The 17705-nt window shown below is 43.0% G+C and overlaps 1 protein-coding gene across 1 annotated transcript in view; it reads left to right on the plus strand.

Moving 5' to 3' along the window:
* Nucleotides 1-15328, plus strand: part of DUSP10 (dual specificity phosphatase 10) — a 90770-nt gene extending 75442 nt beyond the window's left edge. The window contains exons 3-4 of the mRNA XM_040351413.1: nucleotides 10205-10573; nucleotides 14279-15328. Coding sequence (XP_040207347.1) covers nucleotides 10205-10573; nucleotides 14279-14544 — 635 coding nt within the window. The 3' untranslated portion in view covers nucleotides 14545-15328. The remainder of the gene's footprint in view (nucleotides 1-10204; nucleotides 10574-14278) is intronic.
* The last annotated feature ends 2377 nt before the right edge of the window (nucleotides 15329-17705 follow it).

Raw genomic sequence — 17705 nt, forward strand, 5'->3', positions numbered from 1 at the left:
AAAATTGTCCGAAGTGTCCGCCATAATGTCGCAGTCACGAAAAAAATCGCTGATCGCCGCCATTAGTAGTAAAATAAAAAATAATAATAAAACTATGCCCTATTTTGTAAACGCTATAAATTTTGCGCAAACCAGTCGATAAATGCTTATTGCGAGGAAAAAAAATGTATATATGTTTTTGGGGGATAGTTATTATAGCAAAAAGTAAAAAATATTGCATTTATTTTAAAATTGTCGCTCTATTTTTGTTTATAGCGCAAAAAATAAAAACCGCAGAAGAAAGATCTCTATTTGTGGGGAAAAAAGGACGCCAATTTTGTTTGGGAGCCACGTCGCACGACCGCGCAATTGTCTGTTAAAGCGACGCAGTGCCGAATCGCAAAACCTGGCCTGGGCATTTAGCTGCCTAAAGGTCCGGGGCTTAAGTGGTTAATTTGATAAAAATTATTTGATCTGATTTAAATCCAAAAAATCCGATTTTTTTTTTTTTTTTTTTAAATCATTGATTTATATCCACCCTGGTTGGCTGAGTAGATTTGCTTATTCTGTATATCATTATACATGATATAAAGGAATATTTAACTCTTTGTGGATTTTAATATTTGTACAATAAAATACTTTTTTTCATACATATGACAATTTTATAATCTATCTGCTGCTGCAAAAAAACAAAAAAAAAACCTTGGGGAACCTTTTGCTCCTTTCTTGTAAAATAATTGATTCCCGCTCTCTTATATATTCTAGAAGAATATTGGGGGGAATAGGTTGTCATGGGGGGGGGGGGGGGAATGGACTCGGATATTGTCATCGTGTTGCTGTCTGTTGTAGAGCTTTCAACATTCCCATCGATAATCTGCCATCTGTCAAGTCTACAGTGTAATGTAATAGTGTTTCTACTTGCCAGGGAGTTGTGTTTCTATATAAATACATGATCTAACCCCATCAGAAGGAACTCATTCTGTGTACACAAACCAACAGAGAAGCCTTGTCCTCCCTCCTCCGGCACACAATAGACCGCTCCTTTATGGATTTAATGGAGAGCTGCAGGAGCCACAAAATCCCATATTATGCATAGAAAGTGCGCCTGTAAACCCGCAAGTTCCCCCGGCCAGCAGTAAACGTTATGGCGTCAAAAATTTTAAGTACAACTAAGGCCACATTCACACTAGACTACTGAGGCGCAATGAGCCCAGGTACCCCTTACTGCACGCAGAACATACAGCACCTTTTTGGATTGCAGCATGAAGCATTCAAAGCCATAATTCAGCACTTTTCAGCGTATTCATGCTTATTTGCGCGTTTGCATACAGCGTCGTCCGACGTTTTTGTACTTCGACGTTTTTTATTTTAGCCAATAGGAAAAATGATCATCTTTTCATCACTTGTTGCTATGTTGGTAGATTTTTTTTATCTTCTGCCTGGGTGAAATGTTCTATTGATTAAAGCGACAAAACGCCCGTAGCAAACGCTCGTTGTCGCACTAGTCGCTTGAACCGAGCGTTTCCATTACTTTCTATGGGAAATAGAAACGCTCGAACGCCCAAACCGCCCGATTCGTGCGACAAAAAAGGGTCCGGAACTTGTTTGAGCTTCAGGCGTTCGGCGTCAGGCGTTTTGGAGTGGAGATGTGAACCATGTCCATTGAGAATAATGTATTTTTTCCCCTCTAGCGTTTTGGAGCGTCGCGCTGCAGGCGACAAAACGCTCAGGTTTGAATGGGGTCTAAGGTTCACATCAAATGTTTTACAAATAATTTTCTTATTATAGGCTTTCCTATAGGTACAAATGATGCATGGGAGTTTACTTCCACTATAAGAGGAAGAATTTGCATCAGGGTCCTCATCAGAGCCCCCTTGCGTCAAAGCCTGTCCTAGGAGTGCCCCCTTCATCAGGGTAATCATCAGAGTCCCCCTTAAATTAGAGCTCACCTTATAAGTCCCCCCTTATATCAGGGTCTCTATCAGACCCCCCCCCCCCCCCCCTTACATCAGAGTACACCTTAGGAGCCCCCCTTACATTAGAGTCCGCATCAGTGTTTCTCCTTACATCATTGTCCCTATCTGAGCCGCTTACATCAGAGTCTGTGTTAAGAGGCCCCCCTCATGTCATAGTCCCCATCAATGTTCCCTAATACATCAGGGTTCCCATTAGCATTACTTACATCAGATTCCACCATAGGAGTTCCCCCTGCATCAGAGTTCCCAACATATTCCCCTATACATCAGGGTCCCCATCAGAGCCGCTTACATCAAAGTCTGCCTTAGGAGTCCCTCTTATATCAAGGTCCCCATCTCCATAGGGAATAGGGTTGTCCCGATACCACTTTTTTAGGACCGAGTACAAGTACCGATACTTTTTATCAAGTACTCGCCGATACCGATTACCAATACTTTTTTTAAATCTCATGTGACAGTGGCACATGTGTCAGTATTTTTTTTTATTTTTTTTACATTTTTTTTTTTTTTACAATTTGTTAAAAAACATTTTTTACAATGCTTCCTTCCCTGGGGGGGGGGGGGGCGGAGGGGTGGACAGTGTTAGTGTGTTTTTTATTTTATTTAGTTTTTACAATTAATTTTTTTTATTATTTATTGCAATTCCTTTTTTTTTTTTTTTTTTTTTATCAGCCCTGTTGGGGGCTTTGGTGAGATATCAGGGGTCTTAACAGACCTCTGACATCTCTCCTCTGTGACAGAGAAAGGGAAAGGGGACGCAGATTCCCCAGTCCCTTTCTTTGCAGCCTCAGCTGTACTGAAAAAGAGAAAAGACAGCGGCTTTCTCTTCATTCATAAACTGAAACATTGTAAACACAGTTTACGATGTTTCAGTTATGTGAATGTACAGAGTCATCACTGACTCTGTACATTCGGAAAAGGTAGGAGCCGGATTTATCGGCTCCTACCGCCGCTCTCCATCCTGACAGATCGTCTCCATCCAGGACACGGCGGCAGCACGAGAGGGGGGGGGGACACGGTGGCATCACAGGGGGGGGGGAAACACGGCGGCAGCACAGGGGGGAGAAACACGGCAGCAGCACGGGGGGGGGGGGGGAGAAACACGACGGCAGCACGGACGGAGTGAGGGGGGGGGAGAAACTCGGCGGCTGCATGGGGGGGGGGTAACACGGCAGCAGCACGGATGGAGAGAGAGAGGGGGGGGAGGAGGAGACACGGCGGCAGCAGCATGGAGGGAGATGGCAGTATGGAGTGGGACACAGAGGGGGGGCTGGAGGAGGATACGAGGACAGTCAGCGGTGATCGGTGCTTGTAACTCCCCCACCGCCCTGACTGTCCAGGTATCGGCTGAAGCATCGGTGCATTTGCCCGAGTACAAGTACTCGGGCAAATGCTTGGTATCGGTACCGATACTAGTATCGGTATCGGGACAACCCTAATAGGGAATAATGTATTTTTTCCCCTCTAGCGTTTTTGAGCGTCGCGCTTCAGGACGACAAAACGCTCAGGTGTGAATGCAGCCTAAAGTTATATGGACTAATTATTCATACTTCTATATATTTTTATTATTCTTTATTTATGCACTTGTGAATTTTACATTACACCTGCAAGCACTACATGTGCACTTATATAAGGGAGGACACATCACTTATCATTATTTTCAAGACATTTATTTTAATATTCGTGTCATAATATCGCATATATATGCGTCATATATAATTTTCTAATTTTATATACATTTGTGATATCATACAGGTAGGCGCCAACACCTACTAATTTTTTCCTTTCATTTCATATTCCATTTTGGTGGAATACACATGTAGGGGGGGCAGCCACTTTAGCTATTCTTCCTCTCTGTACACCATTGTACCAGAGATCTTTCTTGCAGCATATATACCTACTATCCTTTCTTGCAGCATATATATATATTAAACTATTTTCCGTAGCGCAGGTTAATTTTTTTCCTTTTTAAATTTTAAAGCAAGTTGGCTTTTTTTTAACCTATGGGCCCCCCACACACGATCGGTTTTGACCAATGAAAACGGTCCATCAGACCGTTGTCCTCTGGTTAACCTATCGTGTGTACGAGGCCTTACACACGGATACACCTTATACAGCGCGTTCGCAAACCACGCTGCGGGAAGACTGTCAGTGTTCACTTTTCAAAGAACTGGTTAATGAGTTATGGAAGTCGGGCTCTCCCCCTCCATATGGAATCATAAAACGGTTTTACGATGGGGAAGAAGCGCTATCATTGTTATTTCCTTCTTTTTTTTTTTTTTTTTTTCAGTTGGGTAAATAAAATCCCCGCCACCTGTTCACATTACATCATCCCTTCTCCAGAACTTCGCCTGTGTGCGATAAGCACTGAACTGAGGGGATCTTTGTATTGTGTGCGCTCCCAACACTGATGTCATGCCAGATGATGTCACTCTTGTATGGTTTCCATGGTGTCAGAGCAGGTGGGAATCCTGAAGATGATGTCATAGTAAAAAAAAAAATAAGAACAATGTAGTTGTTCTTTGTGCAACGATATTCTTCCAGCCGTCATTAGATGGGATTAATATGACACCAAACTCCATTCTATTCCAGTATGTATAGAACTAAAAAAAAGTCCCTTCTATTATTCTCAGCCTTCTTCAGATCTTTTTTTTTTTCTGCTACTGTGATCTGACTTCCTGTTAGAGGGTGGCTACGTTCATTCTCCATGATCCCAATATATATACACTATGGGCCAGATTCTCGTAGAATTACGTTGCTTCACGGCAGCGTAACATATGTGATTTACGTTACACCGCCGCAGGTTTACAGAGTAAGTGCCTGATTCTCAGAACTCTTACCTGTGAACTTGCGGCGGTGTAACGTAAAAGCGCTCGGCGCAAGCCCGCCCAATTCAAATGGGGCGGCACCATTTAAATTAGGCGCGTTCCCGCGCCGAACGTACTGCGCATGCTTCGTCGGGTAAATTACGTCATTTGTTTAGACGTGACGGACGTCATTTGTTTAGACGTGAACGTAAATGGCGTCCAGCGCCATTCACGGACGACTTAAGCAAACAACGACGTTGTTTTTAAAATTTTGACGCGGGAACGACGGCCATACTTAACATGGCTTAGGACAACTAGGGCTCAGCCATAATTTTACGTGGCGTAACTCAAATGAAACGACATAAAGTTAGATCGACGGGCAGCGCGGACGTTCGGGGATCGCCGTAACTATTCATTTGCATATTCTACGCCGACCGCAATGGCCTCGCCACCTCCATGGGGGGGGGGGTGATTTTTCTGTCTCCTCCATCTCATGTCCCACTCTCTGACCTGTTGTGTCCTGTACCATATATGCCTTTATAGAATTCCCCTTCCCACTTTCTATGGTTTTCGGGCCTTTCCTCCCCATTGTTTTATTTCGTAGCTCAATGTTTATTTCTTGAGTTATTACACTGGATTATAACTTTTATTGATTTTTTCCTGAACCAATCCAACCTCCCTAATATTTAGTTCCTTAAAGCGGGAGTTCACCCAATTAGTTTTTTTTTTCTCTTTTCCCCTTAGCTTCATGCTCGTTTTGTCTAGGGGAATCGGCTATTTGTTTTAAAATAGGAGCCGTACTTACCGTTTTCGAGATGCATGTTCTCCGTCGGCTTCCGGGTATGGGTCTTCGGGAGCGGGCGTTCCTTCTTGATTGACAGTCTTCCGAGAGGCTTCCGACGGTCGCATCCATCGCGTCACTCGAAGCCGAACGTCGGTGCGGCTCTATACTGCGCATGCGCACCGACGTTCGGCTTCTTTCGGAAAATCGTGAAGCGATGGATGCGACCGTCGGAAGCCTCTCGGAAGACTGTCAATCAAGAAGGAACGCCCAGTCCCGCAGCCCATACCCGGAAGCGACGAAGAAGATGCATCTCGTAAACGGTAAGTACAGCGTCGATTTTAAAACAACTAGCCGATTCCCCTAGACAAAACGAGCTTGAAGCTAAGGGGAAAATGTGTTCTTTATGGGTGAACCTCCGCTTTAATTAATTTAGTGAATTTGGTGAGTTTATTTATCAATCTTAATGTGCTTAATGTGCTCCAATGTTATATTATATAATTATTATATAATTTACTCTCTAGGGTACCTAAAACTTGTGATATCTAATCTACCTACCCTTTTATTTATCTGTCTGATACCTTTTACTTGACAGTGTTATCTGTTAATAAACCACTTATATCCCATAAAATACACAAATAAATGAATATAAATAAATAAATATATATATATATATACACACAAAAAAAAAAGTTTTTGTTTTTAACCCTTGTACGTGCAATTGTATCAGTGTTCAGTGATCGTCTTTATATATACAAAGAGAATGTTTGTTGCACAGCAATTTTTTTTTTTATATAAGGTGACCCCCAAGTCATTCTTCCGGTTTTTTATTATTGATTTACTTTTTTTACTTTCTGGGCCTTTTTTTTTTTTTTTTTTTTTTGCTATCCTAGGTTTTACATGAAATTATTTCCTCCTAGTTCAGAAATTGGTACGGGGTACAAAATCATTATCTGTTTCTGCTGTCCTTATTTTATACAGTGCGCAGAGATCGCTCGGGGTCTCCATGCTTGGCCAAAATTCCCAAATGTCTGTCTTCTATATTTTATTATTGTTCGTGTTGCTGGTGATTCATTTCTATTGTTCTCTTAGCAACGTGCTGTCATTATTACTGTTGACCTGTGTGTCTTGCAGTTCATATGTCAGTCTCACAGCTGTATAACCACAGCACACAAATCAATGACTAGTCCATGGAGACGAGACCAACAGCAAACTCTAACAAACCACCTCTGATACATTTCTCATTTAACTTCTAGGATGGGCGCCCCCTAATGATCAAAAAGAATAGCTGGTTGTCTTTTGTCCTGTACCCAGGGCCGGATTTGCTCTCCCTGCCGCCCCATGGCCAGGTTCCACAATGCACCCCCTGCCCGCCAACCGATCCCCCCCCCCCCCAAATCAACGGAGAATGTGCGGCACGGTTAGATCAAATATGTTTTGTTTGTTTTTTTACTTTTTTTATTTTTATTTATTTGTAGCTTGTCGCTTACTTTTTAAATTTTTTGTATAATTTTCTCATTATTTTTCTTATTTTTTTTTTTATTCTTTACTTTTTTATTTTATTAATTTAATTATTATTTCTTATTTTATTTATTTTTTATCAATTTTTTTTCACTTAACTTTTTTGCTTTCACACAGGAGAAAACAATTTCCTGTGTGATAGCAATTGGAGGTGACATGTTCTCTTTATTGACCCTGTCACCTCCAAAACAGAAGTCCTAGCACTGTGCTAGAACTCCTGTCACAGCTGAGATAGGAAGAGCACAGCTCTCCCCTCTCACTGTGTACATCGGCAGCAGGGACAGGAGACAGTCTCGGTGGCCGGGGGGGGGGGGACTGAGTCCCGAAGACAGAGCCAGCAGAGAGAAGTATGTGGGGTGGGGGGGGAGGGGAGAACTGACGGGAGCACATATTTTACATGTGATTTCGGTGACATTGCCGCAATCACTTGTTAACGAGCGAGCGGATCCCTCCATAACTTACCGCCCTAACTGTATGTTCCGGGCGTCGGGGGACTCCATGCCACTGCCGCCCCAAGGCCTGGCCTCAGTGGCCTTGTGGGAAATCCGGGCCTGCCTGTACCCAAGTGCAGCATTATACTCACCTACTCATAGGACAAAATGTTTGTTTTAGTTTTGGATGGTGGGAGGAATGGTTAGAAGCATTTTTAGTCCTCATGCACACGGGGCGTTTGCTGTTCTCCTCTGAACGCCAGAACTCCTGGTAGGTGAAAAGCTGCTTAGAAAAACGCACCTAAAGTCGTTAATTGCACATTCGTTTAGGCGTGTTAGGTGTTTGAGCATTAATGAATTTCATTGGTCAGAATATTAGTCTATTCTGCCCATTGCCATGCATTAACACTCAAATGTTTAGGTGTGTTTACACACATTGGGACACGTCTACCGTTTTTCAGCCTGTAAACCATTCTCTTCTAATATGCCTGTAAACCCCTATGTTTACATAGACCAGGGCTCGACAAACGCCAGGCGCCAGGTCGCATTTGCAGCTAGAATTAGCGACCTGTCGCCTGGGGTGGCACAGCTGGGGTATCCTGTCTCCGTGCGCCCCCACGGCGCGATCGCGTTGTGCCACACTGGCCGATAATTGAGGCCGCGGCTTTGCGGCCTTCTGCAGTCCTATGCTTCCTTCTGGAATCTGGCGCTCTCTTGTGGTGGCCGTTGGTATGACAAAACAACCAGCAATGCTAATGGAGCTTCCCCTGCCTGTTTTCACTGCCCGCCCATTTCCTTCCCTTTACTTAGAACCCCAAACATTATATATATTTTTTATTCCAACACCCTGGTGAAAAAAATGGCGGTCGTTGCAATGTTTTTTGTCACACCGTATTTGCGCAGAGGTCTTACAAGCACACTTTTTTGGGAAAAAATACACTTTTCTTTCATTAAAAAATAAGACAACAGTAAAGTTAGGTCAATTTTTTTTATATTGTGAAAGATAATGTTATGCCGAGTAAATTGATACCCAACATGTCACGCTTCAAAATTGCGAACGCTTGTGGAATAGCGACAAACTTTTACCCTTTAAAATCTCCATAGGCAACGTTTAAAAAATTCTACAGGTTGCATGTTTTGAGTTAGGCCCCTTTCACACAGGGCAGATCCGTGATGATCCGCCCCGTGAACCTCCGCTTGCTCAGCGGGATAGCTCCGTTGATCCCCGCTGAGCCGGCGGATGACAGGGCGGTCCCCGCACACTGTGCAGGGACCGCCCTGTCTTTTCTCCGCTCTCCTCTATGGGGGGATCGGATGATAATGGCTCATGATGAAATACTTACCTTAGGACCGTAAAGGTTTAGGAGATATTTGTTTTACCTACAGGTAAGTCTTATTATAGGCTTACCTGTAGGTAAAAGTAAAAAAAATCACTATATAACCGCTTTAATATCCACTTAATATTTTACTCATATTTATAAGATTATTGTATATTGTTGAATATAGGGTTTGTATGAATTGCATTCAGGATCTGTTTTAAATTTGTTTTATGGGGTAGAGTCATGTTTTGCAGCAGAGATGTCATCAATCAGGATTTTTTATTGTTTTTGTATTGTTTAATTCAGGGCTCGACAAATCCCGGGCGCCAGGTCGCCATGGCGACTAGAAATAGGGTCCTGGCGACTTGGCTTGGAAGGGGGGGCAAAAAAAAAATATTTTTTTTTTTTTTTTGAGCTGGCACCATCTGGTGGTGAGCCATTGGTATTACAAGTTATTACCACCAGATGTGTGAGCTGGCGCCATCTGGTGGTGGCCGTTGGTATTACAAGTTAAGCATTACAAGTTAAACAGCAATTCTAATGTAATTTTTCACTATTTTTACTGCCATCTTCTTCCCTCTAATTAGAACCCCCAAACATTATATATATTTTTTATCCTAACACCCTAGAGAATAAAATGGCGATCGTTGCAATACTTTCTGTCACGCCGTATTTGCGCAGCGGTCTTGCAAGCACACTTTTTTTGGGAAAAAATTACACTTTTTTTAATTAAAAATAAGACAACAGTAAAGTTATCCCCATTTTTTTTAATATTATGAAAGATAATGTTATGCCGAGTAAATTGATACCCAACATGTCACGCTTCAAAATTACGTCCGCTCGTGGAATGGCGACAAACTTTTACCCTTTAAAATCTCCATAGGCGACGTTTAAAAAAACTCTACAGGTTGCATGTTTTGAGTTACAGAGGAGGTCTAGGGCTAGAATTATTTCTCTCGCTCTACCAATCGCGACGATACCTTACATGTGTGGTTTGAACACCGTTTACATATGCGGTCGCTGCTCACATGTGTTTGCTTCTGCGCGCAAGCTCGTCGGGACGGGGCGCGTTTTCTGGCTCCTAACTATTTTAGCTGGCTCCTAGATTCCAAGCAAATTTGTCAACCCCTGGTTTAATTGAATTGTTTTCTAATAAACAAATATTTTCATATTTTTCTACATGGTGCAGTTGCTGTGCTTTGTAGAGGGAATTGGGAATCATAATTTATAGTTGTCCTTCAAAAACCTGCATGCACAGGTGGCTCAGCTCCAGTATTATTGTAGCAATTCTAATTATTCATTAACAAAAATCCGGAATGCCATTGTTTTTTATTATTTAGCTGTACCAACCACCACAGAGCTGAGCTGCATTTTCTTTTTTGTATTTCAGGTGGGCTCAGCAGTTTTAAACAGAACCACGAAAACCTGTGTGATAATTCCCTCCAACTCCAAGATTGCCCGGATGGAGGCGGGGCCTCAGCAGTGACCATCACACTACCTCAGTCCGTCCCTAGCACTCCGGATATAGAGAACGCAGAACTGACCCCCATCCTCCCTTTTCTCTTCTTGGGCAATGAGCACGATGCCCAGGACTTGGAGAAGATGCAGAGAATGAACATAGGGTATATCGTCAACGTAACCACTCACCTTCCTCTTTTCCACTATGAGAAAGGGATCTTTAACTACAAGCGTCTCCCAGCAACAGACAGCAACAAGCAGAATCTCAGGCAGTACTTTGAAGAGGCGTTTGAGTTCATAGGTAAGCTTCTTGGTTCTTTGAGTCTAACTTCAGTTAAATCAGTATAATGCCCTGTACACACGATTGGAAATTCCGACAGCAAAAGTCCGATGTGAGCTTTTGAATGGAAATTCGGACCCGTGTATGCTCCATCGGACTTTTGCTGCCTAAATTTCTGCCAGCAAAAGATTGAGAGCTGGTTCTCAAATTTTCCGACGGCAAGTTCAGAGAACTTTTGTGCCACCGTGTGTATGCAAGCCAAGCTTGAGCAGAATTTCATCGCAAAAACCATCCAAGCTTTTTCTGATGGAAAATCCGATCGTGTGTATGGGAAAAACTTTTCCAAAATTAGCACTTTGGCCAAACTCTTGTGGACACCTGACCATCACATCTATATGAGCTTTCTGGACTTCCTATTACAAAAACATGGATATTACTGTAGAGATGCAACCCTTCCACTCCTTGTGACCATCACAGCCTCCACTCTTGTGATAAGGCTCTTCACAAGAATTTGGAGTGTGTCTGTGGAAATTTGTACCCATTCAGCAAAATATTAATTTGTGAAACCAGGTTCTGATGTTGAGAAGACCATGCTCACAGTTCCAGTCCACCTCTAAGGTATTCAGTAGGGTTGAGGTCAGGACTTTGTGAAGGACACTCAAGTTACTCCACACCAAACTTGCCAAACCAGGTCTTTGTGGAGCTGGCTTTGAGCACAGGACCACAGTCATGATGGAATAGAAAAGGGTCTTCCCCAAACTGTTACGACAAAGCTGGAAGTGTACAACTGTCTAAAATGTCTTTGTAAGCTGTAGCGTTATTTATTTATTTATTTATTTATTAAAATTCTTAAAAGTACAAAATGGTACAAAACGCAGTCGGTTACCCGTAGGTAATACAGCAACAACCAAAAAAACACACAGGCAGCGAAACAGATCAAAAAAGTAGTAGGACTTGGCTCTTCACGGCGCTATACGGCGCCTGCGCACAGACTAGGAGCTGACTGCGCAGGCGCCGTGAAGAGCCATGTCCTATTTCGGCTATTTTCGGGAAGCGTGACGCGCCATAGCCGGCCGTCAATCATGTTCCCCTCTTCATAGGAACGCGGGAGTCTGAAACTTAACTAATGGATTAAACTGTGAGTACAGCGAAAAAAATAAAGGCATACTGTAGCTGACGCTAGTATGCTGGATGGCATGGTAGACAAAAACATTTTTTTTTTTTTTAGGGTGAACCCCCGCTTTAAGGAAACTGGGGGGTTTATTTACTAAAGGCAAATCCACTTGAAAGTGCACTTGGAATGTGGATCTGAGTGCGACATGAAAGGAAAATTAAAAACTGCATTTTTGCTTGATTGGATGATGGAAATCAGCAGAGCTTCCCCTCGTTTCAGATCTTCTCCTCAGATCTACAGCAACTGCACTTCCAAGTGCACTTGTAGTGCACAGTGAATTTTCTTTAGTAAATCAATCCCACAGCCTCCAACAGTAAAGCAGACCTTCAAGCTCTTAAGGACAATCCCATCTCTCCACCCCTCCTCCCGTCCTCTGCAGCAATAGGGCTCTTTTTTTTACCGTAGGCGAATGGCATGCACACTGCCCGCTGTGCCTCCTGGGATATGTATGGGGGGTGTGAAGGGTAAAATTCCTCTTTAACCACTTGCTGGCCGACCGCCCGCCGTCATTATACGTTGGCTGTTTGAAGAGGAATATTGTTGTTAAGGCAGCAGCTAGCTAACCCCTGTATCCTCTTCAAGAGTGGGCGGTCAGCTTTCAGATAAAAGTGATCTCTCCGGCAGATTGTAATATCACTTTTATCGGTGGAGGGAGAAGGCCCCCCCTCCCGCCGCTTACCGGACCCAGAGGAGGTGATCGGGTCCACTCTCCTGTGTTGTATGGAGCTGAGTTAGGGGAAGATGGCCCCCCACCCAGCTCAGTACCAGTGCAGGGCGGAAGCGACGTCAAAACTTCACTTTCGCCCATAGCTCTTAAAGGGACTTTTTTTTATTTATTTTTTATTGCATTTTAGAGTAAAAATTAGATCTGATGTCTTTTTGACCCCAGATCTCATATTTAAGAGGTCCTGTCATGCTTTTTTTCTATTTCAAGGGATGTTTACATGTATTTTATTAGGATTTTTATGTGATAGACCAGCACAAAGTGGCACATAATTGTGAAGTGGAAAGAAAATAATAAAAGGTTTTAAAATCTTTTTTACAAATAAATATGTGAAAAGTGTGTTGTGCATTTGTATTCAGCCCCCCTGAGTCAATACTTTGTAGAACCTCCTTTCTCTGCAATTATAGCTGCAAGTCTTTTTGGGGATGTTTCTACCATCTTTGCACATCTAGAGAGTGACATTTTTGCCCATTCTTCTTTGCCAAATAGCTCAAGTTCTGTCAGATTGTATGAAGAGTGTCTGTGAACAGCAATTTTCAAGTCTTGCCACAGATTCTCAATTGGATTTAGGTCTGGACTTCGACTGGGCCATTCTAACACATGAATATGTTTTGATCTAAACCAGTGGTCTCCAAACTGTGACCCAAGGGCCGGATGCGGCCCTTTGCTTGCTTTTATCCGGCCCTTGGGGCACTATTCCTCCCACTGATACGAGACACGATTCTGCCATCTGACACCTACAATGGAGCACCATTTCTCCCACTGACACTAATGGGGCACTATTCCTCCCTATGATACCGGCAATGGGGCACTATTCCTCCCCCTAATACCAGATGTTTACTCCCACTGATGCCAGGAAAATTTCCACTCCTGCTGGCCAAAGTCCGGCCCTCCAAGAGTCTGAAGGACAATAAACTGGCCCTTTGTTTAGAATGTTTGGAGACCCCTGATCTAAACCATTCTATTTCAGCTCCGGGTATATGTTTAGGGTCATTGTCCTGCTGGAAGGTGAACCTCCCCCAGTCTCAAGTTTTTGCAGGCTCTAACAGATTTTCTTCTAAGATTACCCTGTATTTGGCTCTATCCATCTTCCCATCAACTCTGACCAGCTTACCTGTTCCTGCTGAAGAAAAGCATCCCCACAGCATGATGCTGTCACCACCATGTTTCACGGTGGGGATGGTGTGTTCAGGGTGATGTGCAGTGTTAATTTTGCACCACACATAGCGTTTTGCTTTTAGACCAAAAAGTTCAATTCATGTTCTTTGTGTCCCCCACATGGCTTCTCGCAAACTGCAAACAGGACTTCTTATGGCTTTCTTTCAACAATGGCTTTCTTCTTGCCACTCTTCCATAAAGACCAGATTTGTGGAGTGCGCGACTAATAGTTGTCCTGTGGACAGATTCTTCCACCTGAGCTGCGGATCCCTGCAGTCTCCAATCACACCAGTTATCTTCTGCTATTTAACAACATTTTCAGTTTTCGATTTTGAGTTTGGAGGGTTAAAACCCCTGTTAGGTTTTTTTTTTCGGGTCTGTGCCCCCAGTGGAAGTGAAGTAAAACCTCTTCAGTGGGGACACAGACTGCCGTAAAATAGGAAAAACCACTACTTCAGTAGCAATCACTCCCGTTGTTTCTTGTTCTGATTTCGCACGGACAGAATGCAAAAGGAAATTTTCCAAGTGGGGTTTTGAAAAGTAATAAAATGTTGGCAATGTACTCTTACTCTGGTGATTCTATCCAAAACTTAAAAAATAGGTGCTTTTATATATGCTGCAGGTTGGTTTAACTCTTTGGTCTAACCATATTTTTTTTCTTATCTTCCAGAGGAAGCTCACCAATGCGGGAAAGGCCTGCTCATCCACTGTCAAGCAGGAGTCTCGCGCTCGGCCACCATCGTGATAGCCTACTTGATGAAGCACACGCGGATGACCATGACCGACGCCTACAAATTTGTTAAAGGAAAGCGACCAATCATATCCCCCAACCTAAACTTCATGGGCCAGTTATTGGAGTTTGAAGAAGACTTAAATAATGGTATCACACCACGGATTCTTACGCCAAAGTTAATCGGTGTGGAGACTGTGGTGTAACAAACATTTTATCAATTAAGCTTCAAGATTAAAAGAAAAAAAAATCAACTCATCCGGATTAAAGTAATTTTAAGATGGAGGGTTAGATCTCGAGTCGGAGAAGCTTGAAATTTTTATGTCTTTGGATACCCCTTTGTCACCTTGGCCAAAAAAAAAAAGCCAAGGCTAAAAGTTTTTTTGAGAAAAAAAAAAAATCCATGGTGATCAGGGGTCTGTGCGGGTTCATGGACTGAAGAAAAGAGTGTTGTTTATGCAATACAGCTATGAAAATATGCATTTTTCATGCATAATATGCCAGACCATAGCTCCAAGGAGATTAAAAAGAAAAAAAATGAAGAATCTGCCATAAACAGAATATATTTAAATGGCAAAAAAATTGAAACTGTTGACTCTGGGTGTGTTATGTTCTATTTTTATATTTGGGCTAAAAGGGTTTCATTGACACAGAACTTGACCATTTCTTGCCCTCAGTGGCTTCTTGTGCAATAATTTTGTTTTGAGTGTGAGAATTGTAAGAGCTGATTGAATGTTTTTGAGATTGCCTACATGCAGAGTAGGTAACCATTTTTGTGGGTTTAACAAATAGTGAGGTATTGATCTGCTGGTGGCATCTCCAAGGCACAAGGTATATTATTTCTCATGCCTCTGTGGTGTTACATGCAACCAGCTCAATATTGTACACTAGATTGTAAAAGTTTGTGGAAACCTGATCATCACGCCCACTATACGGGCAAAAGTATGCAAAAACCAATCCAGATTATTAAATTAAAGGGGTTGTAAAGGTTCGTTTTTTCTAAATAGGTTCCTTTAAGCTAGTGCATTGTTGGTTCACTTACCTTTTCCTTCGATTTCCCTTCTTTGGCCCTGTACACACGATCAGTCCAAACTGATGAAAACTAACTGAAGGTCCGTTTCATCGGTCCAAACCGACCGTGTGTGGGCGCCATCGGTCAGTTATCCTTTGGTCAAAAAAAATAGAACTTGCTTTAAAATTTGACCAATGGACGCCTGACCGATCGGTCAAAACCGACGGTTAGTATGAAAAAGCATCGGTTATAAGCCCGCGCATGCTCAGAATCAAGTCGACGCATGCTTGGAAGCATTGAACTTCATTTTTCTCAGCACGTCGTTGTGTTTTACGTCACCTCGTTGGACTCGATCGTTTTTTTAACTGATGGTGTGTAGGCACATCAGACCATCAGTCAGCTTCATCGGTTAACCTTCAGTCCGTTTTCATCAGTTTGGACTGATCGTGTGTACAGGGCCTAAATGCCTGAATTTCTCACTTCCTGTTTCTCCTCAGTAAGTTTTTTAAGTACAGGATACTGCTAATGCTACAGCATACAACGATTTTATAAGATATTACAACTGTGCACTTCAACCTTGCAGAGAGCCCTGACCTCAACCCTACTGAACACCTTTGGAATGAATTAGATCTCTGATTGCGAGCCAGATCTTCTCATCCAACGTTAGTACCTGACCTCGCAAATGCTCTTTTGGCTGAATGGTCCCCGTTTCCTATAGATACACGCCACAAAATTTTGTGGAAAGCCTTCCCAGAAGAGGTGCAAAAGAGGCCAATTCCATCTTTATGCCCATGGTTTTGGAATTGGATGTCTAACAAGGCGTGATGGTCAAGTGTCCACAAAAATTTGGTATTTAGTGTACCTCCCAATGTGCTCAATCCCAAACTTTTACACATTTGTTTACCTCTATAATATTTGATGTGTGTTTTTTATTATTTTATTTTTTTCTGAGTTATATCTAATTCATTTTGTAATACCCTGCCTGCTTTTTTTTTTGCTGGTTGCCATGGCTGATCTGTCAACACAAGGAGCCTCTATGTGTACAGAACAAAATGCCTGCAGGAACAACCCTATCCTCATTGTAACTGCCAACCAATAGGTCTACTTAAACCCAGGTCGCATAACATAACTCTCAGAGGAGTATTCGTGCATGCAGGGAATTTTTTTTATATGTCAATTATAATCAGTCACAATTGGACTTATGCAAGAGTCAAAATACTCAAACTTAAATTAATATAACTTCCTTTTTTTTTCCCCGAAGCACAGTTTTGATTCAGGCATAGAGTTGAAGCAATTTTTTTTGGGGGTGGGCAGAGCTCTCTAAAATACAAGGTTATTGGTTGGCTTCTTGGAGCTTTAGGTAAAAACCTTATAGGAAGAAGAGTGTCACGTGGCTTTTACAGACCAGAACAGATCGCCCCCCCCCCAAACAAAAAAAAAAAGCCAACATATTTCTGAAGCTCTAAAACAGTGGTCATCAACCCTGGGCCCACTAACAGGCCAGGTTTTGTGTATTACCTTGGGGAGATGCAGACTAGAATACTGCAATCACTGGGTAGAAAATGATATCACCTGTGATGTATTTCAGGTATCTTGAAAATCTGGCCTGTTAGTGGGCCCTGAGGACAGGCTTGATGACCACTAATCTAAAAGACCCCCTTTAGCCCAGGTTCACACTGGGTACGATTTCCTTCGATTTGAGATGCGATTTCACATGTAAAATCGCATCTCAAATCAGCGGCATTTGCCGGCAATTGTCGGCAATGACACTGTCCTAATCGGTGCGACACCGCACCGATTTCAAAATCTCCTGTACTACTTTTTGCGATTTACATAGACATCTGTGCAGAAACCTGCACAGATGTCTCTTAAATCGCGGCCGAAATCGGGACTGCCGGCGGGAGTGAAATCGTGCGAGTTCAGCTGAACTCGCACGGCTTCACTCCCGCAGCCCAGTGTGAACCAGGGCTCAAAGTGATTGTAAAGGCAGAAGTTTTTTTTTTTATCTTCATGCATTTTATGCATTAAGCCTTCTGTGTGCAGCCTTACCTGAGCCCCATCTAGATCCAGCGATGTTGTAGGATTGTCTCAGCTGCCCAGGACTCTCCTCCTCATTTGCTGAAACAGCAGCACAGCGCCATTGGCTCCCGCTGCTGTCAATCAAGGTCAGCCAGCCAATTAAGAGAGAAAGGGGGCAGGGCGTGGCTCCGTGTCTGAATGGACACAGGGAGCTGTGTCTCGGCTTGGGTGCCCCCATAGCAAGCTGCTTGCTGTGGGGGCACTCAACAGGAGGGAGGAGCCTGGAGAGCTGAGGAGAGACCTGAGAAGAGGAGGAAACGTGCTGCTCTGTGCGAT

Source organism: Rana temporaria, chromosome 4, assembly GCF_905171775.1.
Source record: "Rana temporaria chromosome 4, aRanTem1.1, whole genome shotgun sequence".
Classification (NCBI taxonomy): Eukaryota; Metazoa; Chordata; class Amphibia; order Anura; family Ranidae; genus Rana; species Rana temporaria.